At 45.4% G+C, this 19,409-nt stretch overlaps 1 protein-coding gene across 1 annotated transcript in view; it reads right to left on the bottom strand.

Moving 5' to 3' along the window:
• SYNJ2 (synaptojanin 2) overlaps positions 1-19,409 on the bottom strand; it is a 1,190,168-nt gene that overhangs the window by 219,109 nt on the left and 951,650 nt on the right. The window contains exons 19-21 of the mRNA XM_069607872.1: positions 14,132-14,350; positions 13,684-13,762; positions 12,693-12,861 (exon numbers count right to left, since the gene is read on the bottom strand). Of these exons, the coding sequence (XP_069463973.1) occupies positions 12,693-12,861; positions 13,684-13,762; positions 14,132-14,350 (467 nt within the window). The remainder of the gene's footprint in view (positions 1-12,692; positions 12,862-13,683; positions 13,763-14,131; positions 14,351-19,409) is intronic.

The raw sequence follows: 19,409 nt of genomic DNA, 5'->3' as shown, positions 1-19,409 counted from the left end.
TGGCCGCCTGCACCACCAAACTCTCCGGAGTGGGGTGCCTGGTCAAGTAGTAGGGGTCGCCACTGGCTGGACGGTATTTCTGCAACAAGGATCTGCCCACCGCCGGAAGACTCTCCGGAGCAGTCCAAGCCGCCGCCACCCTTCTCTGTAAACCCATATGGAACGGCAGAACCGGGTCAGTTGGGGGACCAACATCAAGGATGTCTGTCAGATCATCCTGCACAAACTCCCCTGGGGGAGCAGACCATCCCAAGTACTCAGAAACCCTAGCCATAAGGCGCCGGTACGAGGAATCAGCATGAGAGCCAGGCTCAGGCCTACAAAACTCCACCTCCGGAGAGGTGTCCAGTCCACTGGCATCATGCAGTGACTGTCTCAACTCGTCAAACTGACTATGGCCCGAGACAATGTCATCCGGAACCTGACTAGGAACCAGGCCATCAGAATCCTCATCCGCCTCTGAAATATAGTCCAGGTGGCGAAAAGAAGGCACTCGAGAGTGCTTGCTCTTAACCAGAGCCTTCCTAGGGGGTCCACCCGTGCCCTGGGGTACCTCCGACACGAAAGGCGTCGATGGCGTCGAGCGAATCGGCGCCAGCGTCGAGAGAACCGGCATCGGCGGCGAGAGGATCGGCGTCGAGGAAATCGGCGTCAACGTCAGATGCAGCGCCTCCAGAATCGGCGGCGTCGACACAGCCCTCGAGGCCGGAGCCCCGAGCGTGTCCCTCGACGACCTGAGCGTCGACGGCATCGACGACTTCCTCGGAGCCAGAGCCTCGAGAAAGCCTGTCGACGCCCTCGACGCCACAGACGTCGATGCCTTCTTCGAAGACCTCACAGGTGCACACGGTCTCGAACGCGTCGAGGACCGGGACCTGGAACGGGTACGTCGAGAACGAGTCCCCTTGTCCGAACGGGACCTCTCCCGTGACTCGTGCCGACCACTCTTGCGAGCGGTGTCTCTCGACCTCACACGACCGACCCCACTCGGGGGCGCGGACGGCTGAGTACCCTGCGACTCAAGAATCGCCAACATCTTCTTCCCGAAGGAAGCCCATTCCTCCGGCGTCGCACGGCCGGAGGGGTAAGCGACGTGCCGGGCAGAGCCCTCCAAAGAGGACCTGGAAGACGACTGATGTCGGCGCTTCCGAGAATGCCTCGAAGAGGCAGAGGAGTGGCGAGACCGACTCCTAGAAGGAGACCCACGAGACTTCCGACGATGACACGGAGAGTCACCCCTCGAATCATCCGTCGAAAGCCCCGCAGACTTCGACTTCCGGGGCTTGGACACCCGACCTACCGACAACTTCTTCTTACGTTCGCGTAAGGCTTTGGACGTGAGCGACTGGCAGTCGATACAGTCATCCGTGTCGTGGGCCTCCCCGAGGCACCAGAGGCAGGCGTTGTGCGAGTCCGTCACCGACATCTTGGACCCACACTCCCCGCACTTCTTGAAACCCAGACGCGGGGTCGAAGACGAAGTAGACATCTTCAGAAGGATTTTCACAAACGAACAGGTTCGAAGAACCGAGAAGAACAGAACTCCAAAGAGTCGAGGCGTTTAAACCGAGAAACACGAAGCAACACGTTCGCGGAAAAAACAGAACTGAGGCTATGGGCGTCGTGCGTCCTACTTATCACATCGGATGACGTTGGACGTCGGAGGAGGTCCTCGACGACGGCGCATCGACGTCATCGACGCAGGACGCAGACGCCGAAAAAGTTTCCGAAGCAGCACAGCTGTGGTGATTACATGTCATAGATATGGAATACGTCGGAGGACCCAATCCCCTCGAATTATTGTTATCTAAAATAATGCAAGTACTGTCTTTCAGGGAGATGCTGAGGAGTCCAACGTATTGACGACAACCGTTGATGTCACTCAGATACTCGAGGTACGTTTCCGGACAGTTCCATCGATGGAGATCATCAGATCTTGCATTCTTGTAGCGCGATTGTTACACACAATGCTTCTTTCGTTTTTAGCCATTGATATGTCCTTCTGTCGTCGCCCTCCTATGTGTCTTCTTTTTTCAATATTGTGTTCATTACTAATGAAAGTCCTATGTTTCAGGGAGTCGATGGAGCATTAGTCCAAGAAGAAGGGGGAGCATGCAGTTACGGGTCGGCGCAACAGCTTGCAGAAGTGTGCACCACAGTTACATCGTCCCTTGATGTTCTTATGCATTTCGAGGTATGGATACTGACAGTTCGATCAAGCGAGATCATATGACGTGATTACATCCGCTATACTTCCTTCTTTATTAACGCAAGTACTATGTTTCAGGGAGATGACGGAGCTTCTTCTACAAGAACATCACCCCTAGTAGTTGATGCAGATCTCTGGGTGGTGTCGTTCGAATGTTCTACACAAAGCGTTCATTCGTGTTTTGCTATTGAGATGTACGTGGGTATTGGTCCCCAAGTACATTTTGTGTTTTCGATATTATTATACATACTAATGAAAGTTCTATGTTTCAGGGAGTCGATGGAGCGTCAGTGCGTGATGGATGTGCTTATCATGAAAATATAGTCGTTGCAGCGCAAGAGGAAGTGGAGACATGCACACACGAGTCGGAGCAACAGCGTCCTGATGTTGAAGTTCGAGGCAAGAAAGTTTCAAAGAAAAGAAAGCAAAAGAAGGTTAGTGTCCTTGTCACTATATTATGTTGTTTTTCACTGTTAATAGTTCAATACTGTAAGTTGTGTTTAAACTGAACATCCCTTTTCCAATCTGTCCTCTAGTTGCGAGTGGGTGTACGAACTAGATCTACACAGACAGTGAAGCGAACGAGAGATGTTGCTTGTCAAACCTTTTGGCAGGGACTTGAGACTGGAGATGCATCGTGCCAATGGGAAGAATATGAAGTGATTGACAACGGAGCTATACCACATCCAGCCATTGATAGTGAATGTCCTCCTGGTAGTTCGGGTGCAGTCGGAGATCAATTCACAGAATCCACACCCGCAAAAACTAAGACCGCGAGAAAATTGAAGAAATTGTTTTATTCACCCATCGCCGGAGAAGGAACAGATGTTGCAATGGAAGAGAATGAAGTGGACGACAATGAAACACCATCAATATCACTGAACATAGCGGAAGACGATATCAGAGATTCTACCTTTCATGTGAGTGACATGTCCTCAACGTTACAGGCCGAACCAGCTGGGATGCAGAGTGACAGTATAAGGAAAGAGGCCAAATTCATTGTATTCGATAGTTGTTTGATTGATATTATTATTCGGATGAAATGTGGGCATTCGGTTGGTGGGGAAGTATGTGGGGAGCCATTGATTAATGTGACTCGTGCAATTCGAGGCACTTACCTTAAAATACATGCCACCTGTGCAAAATATCATCCTTTCTCATGGTCTGCACAACCCATGCTGGGGCAACTGCCAGCAGGCAATCTACTTTGTGCAGCGGCTGCACTTTTTAGTGGTTCAAGTTTTAAAAAGTTAGAGTCTTTCTTTCAGTTTGTGGGAATCCATTTCATTGCGAAAACTCAGTTCTACAAATACCAAACCGATTATCTATTTCCAGCCATTAGCGAAGCTTGGAGAATGGAAAAAATGTCTATTGATAGTACATTCGCGGGCAAACGGTTCAGGCTAGCCGGTGATGGACAGTGCGACAGCCCAGGATTTTCAGCCAAGTACTGCACCTACCACTTTCAGGACATGGAAAGTAAGAAAATTGTGAGTTCGGTGGTCGTGCAGGTGTCACAAAGTACATCCTCAGTGGCCATGGAGAAAGTTGGCTTTGTAGCATCATTGCAAGAACTACAATCGCGGGGAATGGTGATCGACCTGATAGCCACGGACAGACACGTTTCAATTGCCAAGACAATGAGAGAAGAGTACAAAAATATAAATCACCAATTTGACGTTTGGCATCTTGCAAAAACAATCAATAATAAAATGTCGGCTGCAGGTAAAAAAAAAGATATGCAAGATATTTCACAGTGGTCCAAGTCAATCAGCAACCATCTTTGGTGGAGCTCAAAAACATGTGGAGGGTCGTTGGAAATTCTACTGGAAAAATGGCGGTCAGTAATGCTACACTGTATCAACGTTCACCACTGGACCACAAACCAACATTTCCACAATTGTGAACATGGCCATTTGTCCACAGAGGAGGCACGGAAGAAGAAGTGGTTGATTCCTTCATCACCCACTCACAAAGCCATTGAAAAGATTGTATTTGATAAAACTATAACAAGAGATTTGAGGGGACTCACGGAATTCTGCCACACAGGTGATTTGGAGGTGTTCCACAATATGTGCCTAAAGTACAGGCCAAAACGATTGCATTTTGGCATGGAGGGCATGATAAATCGGACTCTTCTAGCGGTCTTGGCACATAACCATAATGTTGGCCGTCAACAAAGTAGGACGACCGGAACTTTAGGGACGCTTCGCTACAATAAGGCCTTCACTAAAAGAAGTAAACAATGGGTGATCAAACCAGTGTTTGAGGATATGCAATATGAGTTTATTGAGAGACTTATTGTTGATGTCCTAGATAGGCACATACATGGAGTTGTGAACGAACCTGTGCAGGGGACAACTGCATTGCCACCCAACATTGCCTCTGTTCCATGTCCACCTAAAGCAGAGCTCATTGAGAAATACACATCACGGTTTAAATGATTGTCATTTGATTGTCTGTTCTCTCGAGTCTCCTCATGTCGCAGGCCCATTGAATATGTGTATCTATGTAATGTGTAAATAAAAGTGATTGCTCAGTGTACATGCAATGTGTCTCTCCACCCTTGCCCCTCCCTTCACCGTGCAGTAGTGCGAACCACCCGGGTGTCACCTGTGACTTTGCTCTCGAGTCTCCTCATGTCGCAGGCCCATTGAATATGTGTAGCTATGTATTGTGTAAATAAAAGTGATTGCTCAGTGTACATGCAATGTGTCTATCCAACCTTGTTCATTTGCGCATTAAATTAAACCAAACAGTAATATAAATAATTTTTCAAAAAATATAGAATGTCTCCGTATTTATGGTTCTCTGGGGCTGCAAAGCACGCAGACAAAATGCAAAGATGGAGTGTAAATTTCAAGTCCTGTGAGATGGCCTTACACTGAATGTAGCTAACTAGGAATGTGTGCTCGTTCAAAGTGAAGGTCAGCTGCTTTGATTTTTTGCTCGGGTGCCGGAATGGCCCACGACTCAGTATAAGGTTCTATTGTTATTTGACCTTGACAGGCCGGGACCATCCCGAAAGACTTCTTTTTGGGGGTGTGGTGCAATAACGTAAGAAACGATAATGAATAAAATTTCAGAAACGATAGCCATTTAATGTTCGTTCATTAGAAGAAATAACGTCGGCATAGAAGGAGTGGTATTTCGGGGCTGCCCTACGCACAGACACAATGGAAAATGCAAATATAATGTAAGTAACTCTTTAGATGAGTTGATACCGCAATTTAATTACTATACAGTAGCTTTAAAGACGGGTTAAGTTGTACTTGTTCGTTCTATGTGGCATATTGTTTTGTACCGCGCACTATCTTGAGGAGAACCATCTCCTTTTACGGAAGCACCTCAAAACCTTCCTCTTAGCTTCGGCTTTCTCTCTCCCTCTCCCCTGCTACAATTGGTCCACTGTCTGCGACCTCGGTCCTGGGCCCTTCCACTCTCCACCTGCACTGCCTCCCTGTCAACCCCTGCACTGGGGGACTGTCTCAGTATCCTACAGCCCCCCCTTGACGTATAATACCCAGTTGCACTGTCCTAGCTATGAAATAATTTCCCGACCTAATATATAAAATGAATAATTTTAATAAAGATCTGATGGTGAGACTAATTTCATTTTTTATGTTTTTCAAACAGGTACATCATTCATTACTGTATGTGTCACGAGTACCAGACACCGGCGGATGGCTTTTTTAACCGCCAGTTGCTTCTCCGCCTGAACAACGTTACCACCCTGACCATTTTATGGGACGATCGCCAAGTACAAGTATGCCCTTACGCGGTACTAACGGCTAGCTGCAACATACAGACCGTTGTGGTGGCCTAGTGCCTCGTTGTTGGAACAGCCATGCGATTATCAGTGCGACCGAAGAGCTTATTTTATCGTAAACCAACACCCTGTGTACTGCACACGAACATCGCTTGCCTCAAGACAAACTATTTTGGATCGAGAGCAAAGAAAAATGCAAATCGCTGAATATTCTCTAAACATTTGATGTCCAATAAATGTACTTTGCCAAATGTACAATCTTGCCGTTTGCTTTTAAACCACAGTTTCATATTCCAAATTGTGGCGCTGTATTGTGAGATGATCTAAGACCCTGTGTACAGCAAAGGAACATCGCGTGCCTCAAAATGAACTTTTTGGAACGTGAGCAAATAAAAATGAAAATCGCTGAATATTCTCAAAACATTTGATGTCAAATAAATGTACTTTACCAAATTTACAATCTTGCGGTTTGATTTAAAAGTACAGTTTCATATTCCGAATTGTGGCGCGCTGTGTTGTGCGCTAATCTGTGTTGATTTCCGGGTTCTGTGTGGAGTCGCGTAGAAGACATCTGAGCGCGTTTGCCTACGCAGCACAGTCACGTCACGGATAGAGGCGGGGAATATGAATGTTTTGATAAAGTCTGTTTCAGGGGCGGGGGATTTGATTTAGTGCCGCAAAAGCAGGTGAGCCAGGTCGATGGGGGGAAATGATAGGATTATCAGAAAATGGCGGCTGATTTCGAGTGCGATAATGGACGAAAAGTCGGGTAAGGTCCATAGGAAAGTTTTCTACGATCTACTGAGTTATGCTTAAAAACACATGGCCGAACCGTAGGGACAATAAAAAAAAAGTCCCAGAACTATCCTTTAAGGAAGCGACAGAGGAGAACGGACGCCAGGCCCGGAGGTGACTTTAATATCATAAATGACAGATTTCAGAATAATTGAACTGTGAATACACGCCACAACGTCGGCACTCCAGATCAGCTGAAAGTCAGCTGTAAAGTGGTCGGTATCCCACGAAGGAAAGAAGAATTACTTTCCAATGGATGCAGGCACATTTAACCTTCTGAGAGCCACTTAGCCACCAAGGAGTGGCGGATTGGACACACACAGCCTATTTCAAGGGCAAACAAGATGATGAGACAGACTGGTGCAAGCCACATATAACAAAAATAAAATAAAAAAATATTCATTTACAGTCAGAGGCATCAGACCAAGCAATGTGGGCGTGCAAAGACACCTGCTTCAGGTACTAGGCACACAGCATGCTTAAAAAGATGTCAGAATTTGAGTGGAGCGAAGAGGAACAGATTCTGGACCTCGCTGCCAACTTCAAGGAAGTGCTGAGAAGCTCTCTGGTCGATGCAGTGGCACAGGGGGTGAGACCCCTGCAGGAGAGGCTGGCGACTCTAGAAGCAATGCTTAATCAGCCCAGAGAGAGCACCATAGAGACTGAGAGCACACCCAGGGGACCCTTGAAGACAGGGTCGAAGGGGAGTGCCCAGGGCCGAAAGAGAAAAAACTCTTACAACCCCCACAGGCCCAGCATACGGGGTGAACAGAAGACCCCCTGGGGCAGCCGACGCATTTGCTAAGCTTAAAGAAGCTTATCTGCAACGTCAGGCAGTGCCAAGCCTCACGACCCCCACTCCAGGGGAAGATAATACAGAAGAAGATGACCAAGGCTTGGAAGAGGAGCCGGCAGAGGGAGATCCCTTCTCTAACGAAGGAGAGGAAGTAGCAGAGGAGGAATGGGAGAAACCCAGCGGGGGGAAGAGAACCCGCAAAGAGAAACATCTAGAGGAAGAACAGGAGGACATTGTGGACATGTTTGACCCCGGCAGTATCCGGAACCCGAGGGCCTCAGACTTGCAGTCCTCCACTAGGGTCGCACAATATATGACAATAAGATAAAGAAAGGCTCTTGACAAAGAAGTGAGGCAATGCCTGTGCATGGAATGCCCCCGACCAGACCTCCCAGGAAAAGTGGCAGAGACCCCTGAGCTACATCCTAAGATGTTGATCTTCATGTCTAAGACCAGTAAAAATCTGTGTAAAGGAATTGACAGATCGTGGAGAAACTGTCAAGAGAAGGTGCTAGATTTAACAGGGCCTCTCACGAAGATAATGGACCTGGCGGAAAGGGCTAGGGATACAGGGGAGGAACTGGACCCCGACGCACTAACGAGTTGGGCGCACAGGGCGGTCTGCCTTCTAGGCAACGCTAACGGCGCCATGTCTTCTGATCGAAGGAGAGGTCTGCTGCTCAAAATTGATCCAAAGCTGAGCGACCTCGCATCATATGAAGCCGGAGAAGTGGTGCAGAGCCTCCTCTTCGGAGAGACTTTTGGAAAGGAGATGAGCCGGTCCCTGGAAAAGCCGCAGACCTCCATACGGAAAGTGTTTCCAAACAGACTTTTTGCCGGGACTGGCTGCTTCAGGGGTCGTGCGGCCGGTCGCTCGCAAGGAGGAAGAAGGCCCCTGAATCCCAGAGCCCAATACTGAGAAAACAAACAGCAAGACACCTTCTACCCTGCCAGGGGACGTTTCCCTAGAGGGCGCAGAGGAAGAGGAACTATTCGTGGACAAGGCTTTACACCAGGTGAGAGAAACGAGAGTATCCTCCGGTAGGGGGGAGAACATGAATGTTTTGGGGAAATTGGCGTGCTTTTTCCAGGGATGCTTGGATATTGCAAACCCTCAGAGGTCTGCAGCTGGAGTCCATACAACCGCCTGTACAGTTAAACTGGCCAGACCAGCAACGCTTAGCACTAGCAGAGCAACAATGTTTAGATCACAAGCTAAGCCAACTAGCGCAGAAAGACGCCACAGAGAAGTGCACAGCACCCCGCAGATTTGTAAGCAATATGTTTCTAGTGCACAGGAAGGAGAAGGTACGGGCAGTTAAAAACTTAAGAGTTAAACGGTTGGATCATGTACCGCCATTTCAAGATGGAGGGTATGCATCAACTCAGACTCCCTGAGAGAAAGAGACCGGCTGACGAGGCTAGACCTGAAATACGCCTAACTAACGTTACCGGTGCAAGCGAATTACAGGACGTTCCTAGCTTTTTCGCTGGAACAGACAGCTCTGGCAATTCAAGGCGATGCCCTTCGGCTTGCATCAGCTCCCTGGGCTTTTACCAAGCTGATGAAGCCAGTAGCAGCAGCGATTCGAGAGAGGGGTATCAGGTTAATTATAAATCTAGACAACCTGTTGCTCCTAGCGGAGGACTGGCACACACTAATTTACCAGACAGTAGGGTTGCAGGAGCTACTGTTATCGCTGGGTTTTCTGGTGAACATGGAGAAGTCAGACACCACGCCAGCACAGAGACTAGATTTCCTGGGATTCATCCTAGAGACCAGGAAAGCAATATTAGAGCTACCAGCCTGGAAGATAAGAGATATCAAAAGGGAGATCAAAGCCTGCTTGAGCAAGCAGTTGATTTCTCTCAGAGTGCTCGCGAGGATAGTGGGGTTATTAGCTGCCTCCACTCAGGCCATATTCCCAGGCCATTTGCACTATCGAGCACTGCATAGACTAAAGATAAAACACGTGCAGCAGGGTTTAAAATATCATCAGCAAGTACCTTTAGGATCAGGAGTCCATCACGGAACTGGAACAGTGGTTGAAGAATATGGACGCCTGGAATGGGCCTGCCATGTTCGGAGACCGACCAGACCTGATAATAGAGTCAGACCCCAGTCGCATAAGTTGGGGAGCGAGATGCAGAGATCTAGAGAGAGGAGGAAAATGAAGCGAAGAGGAACTTTGCCTGCACATAAACTGCCTGGAACTTCTGGCAGGATCATTTGCGATCAAAGCATTCACGAGAGCGAAGGTGAGGTTGTGCGTTCTGCTAAAGATGGACAATATCTCGGCAGTCTGTTACATAAATCAACAAGGAGGAACGAAGTCCAAGCTGCTGGCGGAGCTTGCGAAAGATTTTTGGCACTTCTGCTTCCAGTCAGGAACTTCAGTGACAGCGGAATACCTGCCCGGGGCACTCAATGTGGTGGCTGACATGAACTCACGGTACCTGACGTACTCCAGCGACTGGAGACTGGATCCAGCAGTATTTCAGACTCTGAATATGAGGTGGGGTCTGGTAAAACCTAGACCTCTTTGCATCCCGTCTCAATACCCAGACAGCCAATTACTTCAGCTGGAGGTTAGACCCGGAGGCACAGGACACGGATGCGTTTCTACAGAAATGGTCAGGAGGTCCATACTATGCATTTCCCCCCTTCGTGATGCTGAGCAGAGTTTTAGTGAAGTGACGGAGGGAGAGAGCGGAATTAGTTTTAGTAGCACCACTGTGGAAGTCACAAGTGTGGTTCCCGACACTAATGGAGCTAGCAGCAGATCTACCGCTGGTTCTCCCAGAAGGAGACCGACTGCTCACGGACCCAGCTGGGTCGTGACATCCTCTGAGAGTGAGAGGGAGTCTCCCGCTCGTCACATGCAGGATATCAGGAGATGCTGGGTGCTTCCAGGCATTTCGGACCAGGCTTCAGAGCTTATCGCAGAATCCTGGGCTCCATCCACTAGGAGGAGCTACGACGTGGCTTGGTCCAAATGGACAAACTGGTGTTCAGCTAGAAATCTTCATCCCATTTCAGCCCCTGTAGTGACTATACTGAATTTCTTAGCACACTTGTTGCAGGACGGAAGAGCATTATGGACCATAGGGGTGTACAGATCTGCGATCTCTGCGGGACACCTACCAATTGAAGGAGTTCCGGCAGGGGAACACCCAGCAGTAGTGAGGCTCATCAGAGGAGCCAGGTATAAGGTGCCCCCAGAGCCTAGGTATAATACAGTATGGTATCCGTCACTGAAGCAATTATCGGGTAAACGAGCGATGCTGTTATTTTTAATATCATGCAAGTGTGTGTCAGATGTCAAGGAGCTTGAGATTAATAAGAGATCATTTGGTACAGAAAGAGTGACCTTCTCAATAGTCAAAAGGACCAAGACAGGGCCAGTACGGTCCATTATCCTTATTTCCCGAGCAACCTTAAATGGTGCGTAGCGAGATGCATTAAAGAATATGAAAGTAGGACAGAAGACTGTAGAGCAGCCGGTAGCATCCAATTGCTAATAGCGCGTAGGAAGCCTTTTCAGGCAGTTGCAACAGCCAGCATCGCGAGGTGGGTTAAAGAGGTAATGTATGGGGCGCATTCTGTAAGAGGGGCAATGGCTACCAGAGCCTTTACGACAGGAGTATCATTACGAGAGATTATGCTGGAAGATGATTGGGCTAGTGATCGTACATTTAAAGAGTTTTACTTCAAGCCGACAGAGCCTGGTTGTTACAGTGTTGGGGAAGCTTTGAACAAGCATATTGCTCACCTCCAGTCTTGTCATAGAATGAAGATTACCCCTGCTAGCTGCGCAGAGAGTATTAATTCTATTAAAGACAAGGAGGCGAGCATTAAATTCCCACCCAATCATGTAATGTTTATAATTTGATATTTGTGGATTACAACAGTACATAGACGCCACCCTAAATTTGTTCATTGTATGTTCCTTAGGGGAAGCGCAGAAGAATAACAGAGCAGAGAGCGGCAGCTAACGGAGCTTAAGTTGAGGAACAGGAAGGCAAGGGAGCAGCATCGCTCCCGTTGACGAGTTTTGGAGTCTTCGCACTGTTGGCGGGACATGGTTAGAAAGTACAAGAGACGGTTCAGAGCATGTAAAGGAGAGGAGGAGCCCAGGGACAGGATGTATGTCGTAGCTGGGCTGTTCAGGACTGGACTACTTAGACTTTGGGATTTGTAATTTCAGAAAAGAAAAGTTAATTATGGACACTTTTCAGAGTTTTCTTGTGTTTTTGTTGCAACTGCTGAAGAGTGATATATTGAAGTTGAAGCATAATGCTCTTCTCCTAGTTTTTAATAGAATTAATACTCCCTGCGCAGCTAGCAGGGGTAATCTTCATTATAGCATTCTAAACCCGGCCTCGTCCTCACTACCTGGCGATATAGACATGGTACTAGCTGGGAACCCAAGTAAGCCACTGAATGTAATTATTTGCAAAGAACTGTGAGAATAAACAAAGCTATTGCAAAATCCGGCGAAGTTGCTCAATATATCTAAGCCAGTATAAAGGTGCAATGACCATGACCAGATAGTGAGGTACACACTATACTTTGAAATAGCCAAACATTATAGATATTATAGTAGTGCCCCAGCATACGTGAGTAGATTCCCTAACCCAAAATACTGACATGTATCCATGCGCTTTAGAGTTCATGTATTCAGTACCCTTCATAGGTGGGGCCCCATTACTTATTGCATTAGTGAAGATTTAATATTAATTAATCATTTCTGGGGGAAAATGCTTATATGAACTAAGTATACATTTTAGGAGCATTAATGTAAGGTAAGAATTTGTAACAAATGGTTTTGTGGCAATGAATGTATTATATATTGTTAATTACGTTTTGTGTGTGATGCTGTGTTAAAGATTTAATAAATTGGAAACACATTAAGAATTCTCAAAAATACTTGTGATTTGCAATCAAACAACTGTGGAGTAGGAGCTCAGAGGGGCACTTCTGTCCCTCACATTGTACCCTCCAAATGTTTGATCATTCAACAAACCAGTTACGGTCCTTCCAGAAGGGGCCTTAAGTTATTTAGTTAACGATTGAGAAGAAAGTGAATATGGACCTCACTTTCTTTTTTTAATCTACTAACCTTCTGAATCATAATCCAGGTTGGAAAAGTCAAAGTTTTCCTCCAGCAGACAAGAGTTTGCAGTGGGTGACATGGGTGCAATGCTGTCTCTGTTACGGGTGATTTCTTTTTGGAAGTCTTTCAACCAGTCTTTAGTTTTGGGCCGGATCTTCACTGCTCTGCCTCTTACCTGTAAAGCGAGAGCAGAGTTCTAGACATTGGAGCCACAAACCAAAACAGCAGGTTGAGACGAGTTGCATATAAAATAACAAGAAAAAACAACTATGTCCAGAGGAGAGACAATGACTTCATTATAGATTAGTGCCGCTTTCTAATGTAGGATTCTTAATAATGAAATAATATTTGCTATAATGAATTCAATTTGATTCCATATCATATGGATTTTGAAAAAAAGTGCATGCACTATAGACCTTCAGTCTTTTTTCCTTCAACAAAAGTAAAGTGATCATTTCTATTGCCCTCATCCTTCTCCAGATGACCCACTTGAAGCGTATTACACCACTGAATGGCACTTCCTTTTTCCTTTCCTTAATGCCTCACTCATATACTGAATATTGAAACTCTCTCCCACTGGACACTCGACAAGAGCAAGAACCATTTAAGCTTTAGTAAAGCACTAAAAACCCTTCTTCTCCAGAGGGACAACTGTACGAGGAACAGTGCATAAATAACGCGCCACCCACCTGGAACGGCTGTAGTTAATTTTCCTGGTTAAGCTATTGAGTTTGTTAAGTATCAACTTGCCTGCTGTTCACCACTTTCCATTAGCCCCTCCTCTCCCCCACCCCCATCGCCCCATGCCCCCCTTTTTGTCAGTGCTAGGTCTGGAGTATTCTGGTATGCATGTGGTGCCTTATCAAATCCCAAAATAAATAAATATAGTAAGATGAAAATGAATACCTTTTTTCACATCTGTCTAACAAACATAAAATTGAATGGATTTAGATTAAAAAAAACAACGACAAAAAAGCAAACAAAGGAAGGGGGTTACCTTCATGCCATCCAGGTCAACGATATTAAGAGCCGTCCTGCTGTCGGCGAACGTTACTAGCATCTGGCCACCACTGAACCTTAGTGTGGAGGGGACAGAAAGAGGGTCATGAAATGGAACATAAATACAAATCTCAACTCATAATTTTTTAAGTCAAATACAGCATGTGCATGCAAATCCTGCAGAAGATGCATTGTGAATGTATTAAGATCACTGTAAATGAATCAACATCGCCTATGACGAAATGTTACATGTGCAATACTTGAGCTTGCAAGTGATGAATATAGACGTATGTGGATGCTCGATGAAGGTATTCCTCGTGACAAAGGTCTACTATGTTAGTTAATACATATTTCATGATCAGTTATTGGCCTCTCCAATCTTTATCCGAGGCACTGTCTTCCGAACAGTAGTTTCCAATTTCCAGCAGGTTCAAGCCCATCTTTACCTGACAAGAATAATGGCCCCAGAATACTGGAAGAGCTCTATGAGCTCAGCACTCAAGTCTTCTGGAAAGTCGTTCTTCTCTTCAGCCGTCGGTGAAACAAGCTGCACCACGACGGTGGCATCAAGCGGCCCTTGGCTGGACGATATTGCTTGAAGAACTTTCTCCTGGGCAGTCATGTCAACTTCTTGGATCTCCACTTCCACAAAAGCTAAAACTGGCCTGGATTAGAGAATGACACTTAATAATGATGCCGGCACACAACATAATATCGTTTTACATACACAGGGAATGTTCTTATTTGAACAGGTACTTAAAAATAAAAAATAAAATACTTTTTTTATTACAAAAATAGTTGAATCTGGAGCCAAATGCTGCAAAGCTGGTGATGACAGAATTGGTAATGGGATGACGAGGGGTTCTTCGATACCTTCAAACCAGAGCGTGCTGTGGTGCCCCCGTTTCCATGTTAGGAACCCACATCTATTTTGGTAACTATGGTGGTTCCAATGTTCAATGCCCATTCAGGAATATGAGAACTTACTTCAGCAGCAGCGGTCTAGGAATTGGTTCTCGCCAGGCCTCCAGATAAGGTGCGTGCTAGGCATTTTTACGCATGAAAATCTTGTAAATATGACAGCTTTATTATTTTCCTGTGTACATTTACACACAAGTTTAGAGCCTAGGGTAGTGCAAAGGTCAGGTTACTTGCCAGAAACCAGAAGGCTTCTTTTGATTTTTATCTACATGGGTGTCATTGTAAGCCATGGATAAAATTATGTGAGACAGAACTTATTTCTCTGAAGCCTTTCAAAAAAGGAAACTGCACACTGTCATAAAAGCAATGGTGTATTTCCATTCAGCTTCTGCTCTGTTAATGCTCCTGGAGCAAACAGAAGCGCTCTGCATATTTATTTTCCTAGCATTTTATGATTGTGTAATTAATAAGATGAACAGGAAGTTGCAATTCAGAATTCTTTTGTAACAAATTATGCTTTTCTTTCCAGTAAAAGCAAACAAGCATTTCGCAATTGTATTTTCCAGAGTTCCTGTGCTGTGTGCATAATCATGCAGAGGCAGATAATTTTTACACTCATCATTTAATTTACACTCCAATTATAAATGCAGTGTTTAAAATGATGAGTATGCATGGTCTAGTTTACATCCATTCAACCTTGCAGTCAATGGGGTACATTAATATAAATGGTCAGTGGAAGCAGAGTTTTTGCTCAAGGGTGATTGATTGTCATTACACCAATCGCAGGTGTTCTAGCATCTCAAATCTTCAAGACTACAATTAAAACATCCAAACCCTGTCTCTCTAGGAAGTGCAAGTACTGTTAAAAAACAAACAAAGGAAAGTTACCTTTGTAATTGAAATATAAATTCAGCAAAACCTGTCCCTGCGATAATCCAGATAGGTATTTAACTTTATGTAGCGCTTCATACATGGTTCGTCCAACATCGAGGCACTGTGATTATTATGCCTCAGTCGATACTCAGTTAACCGACCTCTGAAGGATGTTAGCCAATAAGATAGCTCAGCCGGTTGAGCACCCTTTGCTGCGATTTAAGCGTAATCTGTAGGTTGCAGGATCGAACACAGGCAAGGCCAACTAAGCCTTTCATGCTTTCGAAGTTGATAAAGGAGTACTGACTTCGGTTTGGTGATAACTGTGATAAATATGTTCCATGTACAGCGCTTTGCCAAAAACGCTATATAGCTAACCATTTGACCATGAGATTAGATATAGAATTTATCATGGAGTCCTTGCCTCTCTGCACTGTTCTGTCATAACAATGGCATACCATTAGATAGTAATAGCTTCACAAAATGAGGACTTTCATTAAACATCAAAAGACAATTCTGCTATCAAACCTCAAAACACAAAGTACAATTCATGTTTGCTTTAGTATGTAATTGGCTAGGTTTTTGTGTTTTCAACATTTAAATATATACAGAATGGCCAGACCTTAGAGAAATAATGAAAGGTGAATTCTGCCACAATGCAGAAAGCTGCCACATGGTAATGATTTACATACAGTTTTTGCACACGTCGGCAGAATGTCATATATTTTACTCTCTTGCAAAGGAGAAAAGTCATTTACTCTCTTAAAATCACGTTTACTCCCAAAGTTAAAAAATAGGGAGTAAAATACTCCCACCTCAAAATCTTATCTGGAGCGCTGGTTCTCACTACTTAGTAAGAGGGCAAAGTAGTAAGCGATGCTGTGTTAACTGGTCTATATCACTGCAACTACAGGGATTTCACAGTAAAGAAAATCTCAAGATCAGGAAGGCCCGGGAGACCTTCGTTTGCTAATGCAGGGTTCTAAATTGCCAGGATGTATTTAGCTCCTGCTTGTAGACTAGAAAAGCCTGGATAGCTTAACATCAACAGCTAGCCGGGGCTATGTTTGGCTCCCGAGACCAGCTGGTGTCATATGTTATGTTAAGTAAATGTATTTAAGTGCGACAGACGCGAGGGTATATTGGCGCTAGTATTCCACTGTCATAGAAACATACCTAAGTCACGTTAGCTCCGGCTGTTTGGGAACACATCTATTGGAACATTAGGCCACATCAGGAAGACATTTAAATGGAAATAGGCCATATTTAATGGACATCGGGTGATAGTGTGCCTATGTACTACTAGCTCTTCATTGCCCAGAGGACGCTCCTGCTTTCTGCATGATGCTCGATACCCAGGAGATGCTTGCACCTCATGCTCAACCACCCCTTATTTCAATACCTGTGAAGCGAAACAATAACACGCAGGCTTAGTGTTCAGGGTACCTACACACTCCATTTGCAGAGCAAATTCCTAGTAAGCAATTTGGCATAAACCAGTGACCTGCCCAGGATTTTAGGAGGGCAGGGCATTTTCACTGTGAGAGGGCATTAACAGCGCTTTTGGTGGGCAAAACAGGACTTTAGGGAGGGTATGGGGCAGGGTTCTGCCTGCTGCATAGGAGATTTAGGCCAATCACTGGGGACTGCTTATATTAGGTCTTGCAGAGTGGACCATCAGAGAGCGAAATTAACTTACTAGGGTGTGAAGTCAAATACGCGAGAGAGACAGTCCCACATCTAAAGGGTAATGTACGTGGTTTAATATACAAACGATGTCACTCTGTGGTGCCTACTCAACCCTATACAAAGAGTGGTTTGGAAATTTGACTGACACCACGGACTCTGTCCCTGCACTTTTAATTCATTCAAACCGTTTTTTCTAGTGTAAATGGTTTAACACGCACACCTACAGGAGCTGTCGAATTCTAGATTAAAATGTGTTTCTTTATTTTACCATTGGCAATCTTGTCTCAGAAAACAAAATCGTGCTAGTTGCAAATTAGTATAAAAAAACAGCTCTGAAATACTTCATGATAGGAAATGTCGTGATCTATATGTATAGCAGTGCACTTTTGATACATATCCTTGTCTATTACATCAAAGTTGGAGCTACAAATAGACATGCACAAGCAATACAGAGCAGGGAGCGCAATCGTAACCACCTTGCTCCGACACACACAACACTCTACAGTTTGCTAAATTTGTAAATGCAAAACCTACTCTTTACAAAAATCAACACTGGTGAAGCCCGTGGAGTAAAGGGCGCAGATTTTGTTCTGGCTGTTTGGCTGTGCTGTGCGGATACTGTAGCACTGTGACGGTTTCGTGCTGCAGACATTGCAGTGAAGTGCTAGATTCCTTTATTTATTTATTTTATTTGGGACCGCAGCAGAGTGGATTGTGAACTCTACTCAAATTCCAACTGAGAGGGCTCCTGTGAGGGCTCCTTTAAAAAAGAAACTGTGAACCAAGCTCCGCTCACCTATCCTCGACCAGGAAGAGGAAGAGGATTTAATCGCCAATCCGTCGACCTTGTGGCGTGAAGCCCACGGAGTAAAGGGTGCAGATTTTGTTCTGGCTGTTTGGCTGTTTGCTGTGCGTGGGACGTGGACGGAGGGAGAAGGTACGGTTCGGATGAGATCGGGCGCAAAAGCAGCACCTTGCTTCAGAAGACATTATAAGTTACGGTGAGGGTGGCGATTTAAATATTGTTGACTGGGGCCGGCCCACACAAAGCTCTACGAGGTGTTATACTGGTGCATAAAGTTGCCTTAATCTGCCACTCAGTACTCTCAAATTACTTTTCGGGGACTGTGGGTGTCGAACCTTTGACCCGAGGGCTGGATTCAGCGTATTGGGATTCCTCCTCCCGGATTATTATCTTGGGGACTGCGGGCCGTTGAGCCTTTGAACCAAGAGACGGGTGTTGGGCCTGCCATACGAAAAAGTGAGAGGCAGTTGGAAATGTATAACTTACAGAGTTCTGATAACCCTGAGGATAATGTTACTAAAACAATTACAAAGGGGACCGCTGGCAAGGAGCAGAATGAAGGGGCACGAGGTACACAAGGTAGATCTTTCTTAAAACGCTATAAGGCAGGTGGCGGGGTCTTTCGTCATCCACCCAGCGTTTTCCTTTTGGACAATCAACTACCCTCAACCTCAGGTTTCCTAAATTCATCTGTGGACCTCGGATCCCTCCAAGGTCAGGAACAGGGTATCTCGACGCCAGTGAATCAGATAATGCGGGACTCCTCACCGCTAATCTAGACTATACCCTGAGGACAACAACAATGAAAAATGCAATATCCTCTCATTTTACTCAAGTTTCAAACAAAACAACTAAGTGCCCAACAGGGCCAGCTTTGCAAGACCGAGGAAATGTAATCACACAAGAACACAAACGGTTCTGTTTTAGGTGATGAAGAACTGTTGGAGTTGGAAAGACAGACACCAGGGAATGTATCGTATGATTTAAATGAAATACCGGAAGAACAACATTGTGACTTGGACAATGAGGTCTCATTCTCTTCCCCGAGGAGGTTGGTTGAATGTGATGCAAATAACAAACCGCGAGGGCTGGGGGAGACAAATTCAACTCTAATTCCCCCAACAATTACCGCACTAAACTTTGGGTTAAGTTCATTAGTGAAGGTGTTTGAAGCAATCAAGCTAGAGGTTCAACAACATACGGGCATACTATTGGAAATGTCAAAGGAATTGGAATTAAATGATATTATGATGACTGCAGTGAAAACAGCTGCCAATGAAGGAATGGAAGAGCTTCAAAGAGAATTCCAGGAAATGTAAAAAAAAAGAATCACTGAAATTTGACCAACTTTCGATCCAGTGTGGTATGTTAAAAATGGATATAGATAAACTGGTGGAAAATTCTAAACCTCCCAGAAGGTAATTGAGAAGACGCCT

This window comes from Ambystoma mexicanum, chromosome 4q (genome assembly GCF_040938575.1).
Source record: "Ambystoma mexicanum isolate Mex_15411 chromosome 4q, UKY_AmexF1_1, whole genome shotgun sequence".
NCBI classification, from domain to species: domain Eukaryota; kingdom Metazoa; phylum Chordata; class Amphibia; order Caudata; family Ambystomatidae; genus Ambystoma; species Ambystoma mexicanum.
Note: the sequence above shows the minus strand (reverse complement) of the source record. Positions and strands in the feature narration are given on the sequence as shown.